The following is a 10,726-nucleotide window of genomic DNA, read 5'->3' as shown; positions in this document are numbered from 1 at the left end:
TATTATTTCATAATTTGATTTGTCTGAATTTGAGCCTAAACCCTCACCCTAGCTGCTATAGTAGAGCTGCCTTGATTGGTCAAATAAGTCACCTGTTATGCAAAGCATGTTATGCAAATCATGCTGGGGAAAAGCATTATCATATTATGATGCAAACGTGTAATAAATCGTCTTAGAAGAAAACCTGAAACCAATCTCTTCTCATAATGTCATTTAATCGATATGTCATGTATATTGTTTTTAACAGTGATGATAAAACACACGTTTACATTGCCAAAGCAAGTGTCACAATTAAAATAAAAACATATAGAGCTATCGCATTGTGACATTTTGTATATACAGGGTATAAAGCTTTTGGAACAAATAACAGGAATGTTTTTTTCTCAAAATGCATTTAAAGGTAGCAGCTCTGTTTCATACTGTATGTGCAGTAGGTCTAGATGTCAATCAATGGTTTAAATATCACCTCTGTGTTCCAAGTATAACTTTTTTTTTCAATATTCACTGTTTAATTACATATCCAAAGCAAGAACTCTGCTGACATCTAGTGGTCATTTAATTGACTTGTCACTGACACCCAAAGTCTATTCTGAATAATACATTACAAACAAACACATTGTACTAGTGTATTAGTGAACACATTTAAAGCTTGAATGAAACAATGTTATTCTAAAAGATTACAACAATACCCCACCCTCATTCTGTCTTACTAAAAAGCAACTGTTTTTAACCTCTGAAAAGGTCAATGATAGTTTCACAAATGTGTGTTTTTTGAATGAAATGGACCGATGTTAGTCTGGTGATCTATGTCCTAGATCACACATAAGCCTCCATACCAGCGACAAGGTCTCGATCCACATGGAGGAAAAAAGCACACCACACAACACAGCAAACCACACAACACAGCAAACCACACAACACAGCAAACCACACAACACAGCAAACCACAAAAACTATTAACTATTTACAAGGAAGGAAACACCCAAAATATTTACAAGAAAAACGTCTTTTTTTCTGTCTGTCTGTCTGTCTGGCGGGCTGGGGCTGGCTGGCTGGCTTGCTTCACGCTGAAGAAAGAAAATGTACTTTAAGGATTAGCCCTTTTCGCTTCTGCCGCAGCCCTCTGTTTTTCTGCCCGCCATTCCTCCACCGAGAGGGTTCCGGAACGGGAGCAGTAATGTTCCCTATTGAAGACAGTGTGTCCATTCTCTTTGGTTTTTGGCAAGCCACACTTTGTGCAGTTGAACTGCTTCTTCTTTTGGGGCTCTTTCACAAACCAAGCCCCCGCCTCCCGGGCCTGCTCCGCCTCTGCCAGCTTCTTCTTTCTGGCATAGAAGGTGGATTTGGGGATGGTTCCACTCGAAGAGGCAGAGGCTGTGACAGCACTCGACGGGGCAGAGGAGGTGGTACTGGAGCAGGCAGCGGCGACCACAGAGGTGGGAGGCTGCTGGGCAGAGGAGGAGGTCACAGCAGTGGACGGGGTGAAGGTGGAAGAGGAGGTGCTACTGGAGCGGGCAGCAGTGACCACAGAGGTGGGAGGCAGCCGGGCGGTGGAGGAAGAAGAGGCGGCGGTAGCAGTGTGTGCAGCAGGTGCCCCAGGCCGTCTTCTGCTTACAGCCAGACCAGAGGCGTCCTGTGGCAGATGGAATTCAAACGGCTGGTCTGGCTGCATTGCCTCTTCCTGCAGTTCCATCGCTGGAGGAAGGACTTCTGCAGCAGTGAGCTCAGCGCTGGGCTTGGGCACTGCTATGGCGATGACTTCCCTTGCCATTTCATCACTCCTCTTGTTATACCTGATGGCAAAGAATAATGAATCAATGAATAAAGAAAATCAAAGTGATTGTTCACTTGCTAACTTTCACGCTTTAAATTAAACCAACCAAAATAACGTTTAAAGTGTATATAGTATAGTATTTGATAATTTAAAGACTTTTATGACCACTTAAACATTGGACAAAATGTCAGTTAAGGTTGAGAACCACTGTGCTAGCTAGATGAGGCATGTCTTACCACAGGCGAACGGTCCGCTCGTTCACGGGAAACAGCTGCATGGGCGCATCACGCTTGAGGGTGTCGCAGCTCAGCACGGCGTCTGCAATGCTGTGGTAGATCCTCACTATTGCAGCCCAAGGGTGCACCTGTTTGCCTCCCAGCGTCCCCATCCTCGGTTTGTAATACACCCGAGTCAGCTCAAGGAAGATGGCCTCCACCAGCCGGCTGTCCTTCGGAGACCCTGCTGAAGTCCCTGCTCCCAGTGCGGCACTGTGAACATCGAAATGGCCAGTGTTAGATGACAGCAGAGTCAAACAATACAACACAATTCACATTAAAATGTACATGCAGCCAACACTCACCGCCTCACACTGTCCACGCCCGGCAGGCAGGTCTTACGGCCAGTCTTGCCAGCCTTGAACATGCCCTTGTTCAAGGTGGTCCGATGGCGGCGGGGGAAGGACACTGGTGCCCTGTCGGTGTCCGGGAGTTTGCGCCAAAGGGCAACGATCCTCGCCGCCTGACCGGTCCTCACGACGTGGCTATTCCGCAGCTTCACGACCTCCTTGGCTAGAGCCACCACATGTTGGTAGCCGCCTTGACCGTCAGGGCCAATTGCATCCTGCGAAGGCCAGAGAAAAAAAAGTCAAATCATTAAGAGAATAAATGGATGTAAGACTGTTTGCTAAATGGATTCATTTAAGCATTGCAATAAAGCCAATGCTTAAATTCTATTTATAGAATAAATTAGCCAGGAATGAAGTAAGGGAGCAAGAGGTGAAACCTGGCAAAAACAAAAAGTTCCCCAAAAAATGATCTTACAGTCATCAACACAAAAACGCTATTCATTCTGCAAAGGTACAAAATAAAATAAAAATCGTAATAAAAGTCCATACCAGAGCATAACAAATTAGAAGGAAAAAACTAAACAAAAAAAACTAATTAAAACAACACAACGACCATGACAAAATTCTTTCATATCTGGTCTGAACCCAAAAATATATTCTTTGTGTCTTAATTGTCCTCTTTTTAAACATCAATTATTCAAGTCCCTCCATATGTTGGAAGAAAACGCAGTCCCTTGGTTTAAGGAAACGTTCACAGTCCATAGGCCTTGTGACTCATTTCTTTAGACTTTTTACCAACTGTTAGCTTTACCTCCTCCTCCTCCTCCTCCTCCGATGACGCTGGGGCAGTGGCTGGCTGGAGAAGCTGTTGGAGGCTGACGTTCTCTAGTGGAAGTGCCGCCAGGAGGATGTCATCCTCAAATCCCTCGTCAGCTTCAGCCATCCAGGTCTCGTCCACCTCGCCGCCCTGAGCCTCAGGAAGCACTTCACCCTGGGCGCCTGGAGCGTCAGGGTCTCTGACCGGGTCTGGTAGCGCCTGTCCCGTCTGGGAGAACAGGTACTCCACTCCGATGAGTTCCCCTGAAAACACAACACATCTGCTTAAAATAATGTGGCAACAAAATTCAAGATTATCAAAAGCTGCGTAACAGCTGCAAACACACAAATAAGAACTATGATACAAAAATAGGCTTTTTCCTTTTCTTCGAGCAAAACAAGTAGAAGAGTGCAAAATTGTCTTTATGATATAGTGGTTAAGTTATGCTTCTTCAACGAAAACGTGATTGACAACAAAATCACAGCTGAATTAGTTCACATGTAAGTATCTTCCTCACAGTACGTTACCTGTATACTTCCTTGGCTGGGTGTAGCCTTCCACCAGCGTCAGACCCATCATCTCCTGGGTCAGCTGAGTGAAGTTGTGCAGGAGCTTGGCACTGTAGGCAAAGAAATATGTGTTTATTTATAAATTAAGTACCTTACAAGTGACAGTGTGTGTGTGTGTGTGTGTGTGTGTGTGTGTGTGTGTGTGTGTGTGTGTGTGTGTGTGTGTGTGTGTGATGTGCAGCCGCACGTACTTGTAGCAACGCTGCTCGGATCTGCGGCCACCCTGGACGGCTTCCCTGGCACGGTTTTCGTTCCATCTGGTCATGCCCTCCAGCAGGTAGACCTGGAAATGGAGGTCATTTGCACTGGCGCCTGTAACAAGGAAGCGGATGTGGTTAGAAAGAATTACAATAAAAGTAGGTTACATGTGTTTATCCACATCCAAAATAGCAAATCTACAAGGCTAGAATTAAAAGTAGATTATGTAATTGTTTTTGTGTGAGACACAAGCACACAGTAATAAATCTTTCATACATTGACAACACATACCTGGAATGAATTGGCAAAGATGCCGATGGAAGGATTCCAGGGACGTGGACCCTCTGGCGCACCGGTAGACAGGGAGTGCGACCCCTCCCTTGGTCAGCTCCCGTGTCTTGGTGTAGAGTGACACTTTTGCTGGGTCTGGGTCTTCGATGCAGTGTAGATGGCGACGCTGCTCCCTCCAGATCTCCGTCATCCTGTCCTTGTTAAAGAGGAAGACGCCCATCAGGTCCTTCATGTTCCAGTACGCATCCAGTACCTCCTGGATCAGATTCTCCATCTCTTCTACAGGACGCGTTTTGCGGCGACAGTGTCGGGCGTACTCTTTGAGGGACAGGTGGGCGTTGCCGCCCCCCACCTCGATCTGCTTGGCCCGCTCCAGTGCGGTGACATCCTCCTTGTCCCATTCAAAAATGGCAAATGACAGCCGCGCCATGAAGGGGGCATAGAGGGGATGGCTGTCAGTGGTCACACCACGGGCGAAGCGTCGCATCAGGTGCCAGATGTCCAGCTTGACAACGAGCTCCTCCCACTCGTGGAACATGGTCTTCACAGGGCTCTGTCCCGTGCCTGAGCAGCAGTCCCGGTCCACGTAAATGAGCTTAGGAGGGACCACACCTGCCTCTCTGTACCGCCGCATCAGACCGTCAGCCATGGGCACGAGACCCTCGCCTTCTTTCTCTGTGAGAACGGACATGAGCACCTGCCCGCGCTCATTTCCCACGTTGGTCACCCAGGCAGCCGTGTGTGCAGCGTCACCGGCAAGCTTCTTGGTCATCTAAAAAAAAAAGAATCAGATATTAACAATCTAGTGGCACACTTAAACCTTTATGTACTTTCACTGTGGTTGAAAATAGCATAAAATACCTAAAATCCCCTCCCAATCTTGTTAAATCCATCCGACACACACACACGTTGTAGCTATAGCTCGTGAGCTGTTTCTTTTCAAGAGTGGTTTACAGTCTCATGTGTATGTATGTATGTATGAGTGTGTATGTATATATATATATATATATGTTTGTTTTGTCTGCGAGTGCGTGTGTGTGCACGCTTGCCTTCTTTGTGGAGTCCAACTTCAGGACCTCTCCGAAGACAGATGTGACGCGGGCCTTGGTCTCCTCCAGTCTAGTGGTGGCCTCCAGGGTGTAGACATACAGAAGCCAGGGCACACCGGGAACTGGGCGCATGGGAGGAAGGGTCACCTGTTGCTGCTGCTGCATTAAGTGAGAAGAACACTTTTTGAGCACAGAGAGGTACAGCGAGGAGCGGGACATCCACTCTTCCGTGTGCTGCTCCAGCAGATGTGCGCGTAGGCGAGACGGACTGTTTCCAAGAGTCCGCTCTCTGAGCGCGGCAATCACGCGCTTGTCACAGGCCAATCTGGAAGCAAACATATGTGTCAGCCACTCCAACAAGAATACAGTATGCTGTGAAATTCTGCCGCTACAGTAAGTGCTCCAAAGACTGTCAGTTGCATCCGCTTACTTGTACGTGAGAATGGCTGGGAATTCCATCCGGTGAGGCACGTCTAACAGATCCAAGATGACCGGGGACCAGGAAGGCCATTTCTTTTTGCACTTGGCGCACTCCAGGTACTCGGTCCCCATGTAGTACCAGCCGTCTGTGTCCAACACCCTCCGGACATTCTGGTACAAGCCAGCACTGGTGAGGTCGGTTCCACACTTGTGCGGGCACTCCATCTTGTAATGCATCCTCCTGTTGAAGTACATTTTAATATTAAAGGTTAGCTCTTGCCATAGTTATTATTTCAATGAAAAACAAGGCACAAAATATCACATATACATCATACTTTTTGGGCATCCAGAGGAAGAACGGACGCTGAAAGAACACATTGGAGGAGGAGGGTCGCTGCGTGTAGTTGCCCTGAGGTCCTGGGGGGTACCACCACATCCGATCGGGCACGGCCTCATACTTGGCTCCCGTCCACTTGAAAATATGACGGCCCACCCAATCCTGCTGTTCCACAGGCAGTGATGACCTCCAGCCCTTAGGCAGCTTCTGAAAAGATCAATTTCAGTCAGTCAATACACATAATTAAAAGTTTCTCACTAAAGTAACATCAGTAACATTAACATCAGTTAGTGAGAAAGAGGAAATCCACAGTAGCACACTGAAAATAAGCCAATTCTTACCTCTGCACCGGAGGATGCTGTCCCGCGGTCTTGTGTGGCAGCTACGACAGCCGCAGCTTCTGCCTTCCTGCCTTCTGCAAAGGACAAAGTCACTCGGTCACAGCCACTCTTTTGAATGAGTCACATTTTCCCACAGCAGTAATAACACATTTTACCTTATTCTATTACATGAATCCCACATGACAATGGGCTGATGAGCATAGCCTAGATACTATGTTAGTGAAAGGAGAAATGGCACACGACAGACACTGTTAAGGGTAGCTACTAAGCCATTGTTTTTGTAGGACGAATTGGAGTCTGGTGTGGATCATGACATTAGTGTGTACAACACAGCTACAACACATCCTTGCTTTATGCCAGTTATTCCTTGCAGCATGTCCCATTCATTTTGTTATTGATAAATGTAGGTACTACTTTTTAATGGTGTACTCACCCTGAGCATCATGTTCGTCCACCGCAGCAACCAACTCCATGTCCTCGTCCTCCGCAGACTCCATGCGGGACCTGGCTCGTGCTTTAACACAAAGGAATAAATCAATGTTAATATATATATTTCCACCAAATACTTTTTTTTTACACCCGGGAAAACAGATTACTTACTTAAAACAGATTACTTACTTGTGAGTTGCCTGGTGGCTTGAGCTGCTGGCAGTTCCGCGTCCCGGGCCAACACGTACCTCTTCAGTACATCCATCGTACTCCCTGCTATTTTGACCTTGTTCGTCCTTAAAAACGCCAGGTACCTATACAGACACAAAATAGTGCGTAAGTCAACAAATTGTAAGTAATTACATTATTGACAGACTTTGGTGACAGGGAAACAAGCACAGCACAATATCACAAAATACAGCAAAGCCATATGGCTTATTTCCATTATACTTACGTTTTATGCGTTGTCTCTTTGGACTCATACAGAGCCTTAAAGGTGAGACCTTTGCCTTTCAACTGTGCCAAGTTGACGATCTGCTGGTCATTGGCCCTCGCTGTTAGAGTGCCATCCAGGACCCTCTTTGACTTAATGGCAGCCACCATCTCTGGATACAAGGAGGCATAATTTAGCAGGGCATCTTTGTTGGCAGCCTGGGGGAGGTTGGATGTGTTACCAGCCTCTCTCTCCGCCTGGTGGGATGCCACGATCCCACACACCCATCCAACATCGTTGCTCAAGAGCCACCTGAAGGTCTGACCCCAGTATTGACCAAACTGGATCTCACTCTCACTGAGAACCAGTTGGTGGCATGCAGGGTCTCCTCCGGCCTGGATGATGCGTGCCTTTGACTCCTTGATGACCACTACAGCCATCTTAACAGGTTTCTCTGTGGCTGATGCCAAGACCGCAGCTTTGACCCTATCTGCCTCAGGTGAAGCCTTAAGGGTGAGTTCACCAGTATCCTCCTGATGACGGAAGGTTGGATGGAAGTCCATCCTTCAGGGAGTTAGAGAGAGAGAGAGACAGAGAAAGAGAGAGAAAGAGAGAGAAGGGAAGAAGGTTGGGTCCTTGAGTGACACGTGTGGGAGCCTGTAGGAGTGGTCCCTGCAGACAGAGAGACAGAGAGAGAGAGAGAGAGAGAGAGAGAGAGAGAGAGAGTATGTGTGAGTAAAAAAACAAACTAACAGACAGCAATGCAAATGTTAAAATCATGTCTCCACATTGAAAGCTGGGATAATTCCATAAGAGGGAAACTGTAGAAATAACTGTCTTGTCAAAATACAGTAGAGTTTGCTGGGTATTTTAACAACCAAAAACATCCTACCATAAAAGTCCTAGTAAAACAGTACACAATAAGAATCAGTGAGAATATTAAACTCCTAAATGAACACACCAAAACTACATAAAATGATGCAGTAAGACTCTACACTACAGCATTCAAAATAAAATAGCCTTAATAGGAAAATACAAAGGTGGCCATTGTTGGCTATACATGTGATACTTTAACCACATCACACTAAACACATTACATTTAGTATTTTTTTTTTTTGTGCTGGCCTTAGTTGGAAATTTTTAAGCAGAATGATAAGAAAGTAGATGCATGGATACACTTGATTTGATATTGGCAAGTTAGTAACAATGAAACAACAGCTCTTACCTTGTTGTGTGGAGAAATCCTCTGAAATGAGTTAGAAAAGAAAGACTATAAAATGCTTTCTGTCTCTTTTCCTAGGCACAATTCTAATAAAATGTCCAATATATCAAAAAGTCTAGAAGTATATAGCAAAAAGTCTAGAAGTCCTCAGAGCAGTAACAGATATCCACAGGGGAAGCAGTGACTGAGTGAGTGTCTGTCTGTGGTGGGACAGTGATAAATATACTAACCTGCTGGAGGGGGAGGAGGAGGAGCAGGACAGATTTGTGGTGGGGCTGTGTGTGTGTGTTTGGGTGGGGGGGGGGAGTGGTCACTGATAGACACAAAGACAAATGGGGGGGAGTTGGGTGGGGGTGTGTGTGTACTACTGAGGATGCAGGCTGAGACAGCTACTTCACACCTTTGGGGCAGATTTGGAACTGAAGTACACTGATTATCAGATCCTGTGTTCCTGTGGCTCTCCTGAAAAAAGGGGAAAAAATAGTGCAATCTCTGGATGTTACATCTCAACTTGCAAACAAGATCATATCAGGCAACATGAGGCTCTGTGTGTAGTAGGCAATGTCAATCAGTCCCATTTTGTTTGCTGGTATGTATGTGTGTATGTGTATTATTTAAATGAAAAACAAGGCACAAAATATCACAAAGAAATCAACCAATGACACAATCGGCTCGTTCGCCTCCATGGCAATAAAACATAAACGGCGCTGGAAGACTCAATAACTTTTACAGTTATTACTTACAACATAACTTCAACCAATTGCAATAAATTTTACAGTTATTACTTACAACATAACTTCAACCAATTGGTCTCGGGTTGTGTGTGTGGTCTGGGAGTGAGTGAATGAGCCCTATATATTGTATATATGCTAATTCTGAAAGTACACATTAGCGCACATACAGTGTCATCTGTTAATATACGCATTTGTGTGCACTCAATTTAGATCCAACTGTGCATTCCTGTGCGTCTTGTGTTGTGTTTGTAAATGATGGCGAGTCCCAATACGTCAGTGCCCTAAATATGAAAAGGGTGACATACCTTTTGGGCATCCAGAGGAAGAACGGACGCTGAAAGAACACGTTGGAGGAGGAGGGTCGCTGCACGTAGTTGCCATGAGGTCCTGGTGGGTACCACCACATCCGCTCGGGCACGGCCTCATACTTGGCTCCCGTCCAAGCAGCTTCTGAAAAGATCAATTTCAGTCAGTCAATACACATGTTCATCTGCCATCAAGTCTATAAACACGAAAACTTTGTTGGTGGGTTCAGCCAGTGCCAGGACAGCATTGTTGACCAGAGGATTACTTACAACATAACTTCAACCAATTGGTCTCGGGTTGTGTGTGTGGTCTGGACTCAATAACTTTTACAGTTATTACTTACAATTTCAGTCAGTCAATACACATGTTCATCTGCCATCAAGTCTATAAACACGAAAACTTTGTTGGTGGGTTCAGCCAGTGCCAGGACAGCATTGTTGACCAGAGGATTACTTACAACATAACTTCAACCAATTGGTCTCGGGTTGTGTGTGTGGTCTGGACTCAATAACTTTTACAGTTATTACTTACAACATAAGTAGGAGGAAGTTTCTCACTAAAGTAACATCAGTAACATTAATGGAATAGAAATTGACTGTGCTAACACACAGCACAGCAGGCAGGCAGAACTTAAAGGGGTAGTTCACGCAAAAAATGATTTATTTTCTATCGATTACTATAACATAATGGTTTGACCTATTGACACTTTAGGCCCCTGCGCTTGGAGTGTTGTGTGTTCTCTGAGGTGGAACAGTGCCCTCGTGTGCTTGTTTGCTGGCTATTGCCTGAGTATGTTTTGGCGCAATGTGTGTGTGTGTGTGTGTGTGTGTGTACAGTACAGTACAATACAATACAGTGTGAGGTGGTTTGACAAGCAGAAAAGGGGCAGAATATGGACACTACAAGGAACTTTACACTCCAAGGAACTTCAATAGCTGTTTACACACACGCACACATGTAAGTAGTCCTTTTTTTTGTATTTCTGCTTGTCTTTGACATGATGTGGAGTTATATTTTTGATAGCAAAACAGTCAATGCTACTTGACTGTTATGGTCACTTTGATTTGGGCACTGGATTGTTTTTTGATGGACATGCTTTAAGACACTTGATGTATGCATCACTTTCCTGTTGTACCTTGCTGTTACTGTACTCTGTACTCTGTTCTTGTTTCTTCTTTTTTTCTTTTTCATACTTCTCTGTAACTTTGTAAATAACCTTATAATGCTGTGCTGCCTCTGGG

The 10,726-nt window shown here is 45.4% G+C and overlaps 2 protein-coding genes across 2 annotated transcripts; both read right to left on the bottom strand.

Moving 5' to 3' along the window:
* Positions 1–1,087: 1,087 nt before the first annotated feature.
* On the bottom strand, positions 1,088–6,877 carry LOC308294301 (uncharacterized protein; the record flags this gene model as incomplete). Its single annotated transcript, XM_080737029.1, has 12 exons — positions 6,795–6,877; positions 6,362–6,435; positions 6,019–6,227; positions 5,694–5,924; positions 5,264–5,588; positions 4,215–4,986; positions 3,917–4,037; positions 3,684–3,775; positions 3,151–3,419; positions 2,355–2,614; positions 2,011–2,262; positions 1,088–1,793 (listed from the first exon to the last, which is right to left on the bottom strand). Exons 1-12 carry the CDS (start codon positions 6,856–6,858, stop codon positions 1,088–1,090), a joined length of 3,375 nt encoding a protein of 1,124 aa, XP_080593155.1. The 5' UTR covers positions 6,859–6,877.
* Positions 6,878–6,971: 94 nt separating this feature from the next.
* Positions 6,972–8,735, bottom strand: LOC308294300 (uncharacterized protein; the record flags this gene model as incomplete). Its single annotated transcript, XM_080737028.1, has 3 exons — positions 8,449–8,735; positions 7,245–7,895; positions 6,972–7,104 (listed from the first exon to the last, which is right to left on the bottom strand). Exons 2-3 carry the CDS (start codon positions 7,784–7,786, stop codon positions 6,972–6,974), a joined length of 675 nt encoding a protein of 224 aa, XP_080593154.1. The 5' UTR covers positions 7,787–7,895; positions 8,449–8,735.
* Positions 8,736–10,726: the final 1,991 nt, after the last annotated feature.

The sequence above is a fragment of the Nannobrachium achirus genome, assembly GCF_963921795.1.
Source record: "Nannobrachium achirus genome assembly, chromosome: 11".
Lineage (NCBI taxonomy): Eukaryota > Metazoa > Chordata > Actinopteri > Myctophiformes > Myctophidae > Nannobrachium > Nannobrachium achirus.
This window is presented reverse-complemented; position numbering and strand designations above follow the sequence as displayed.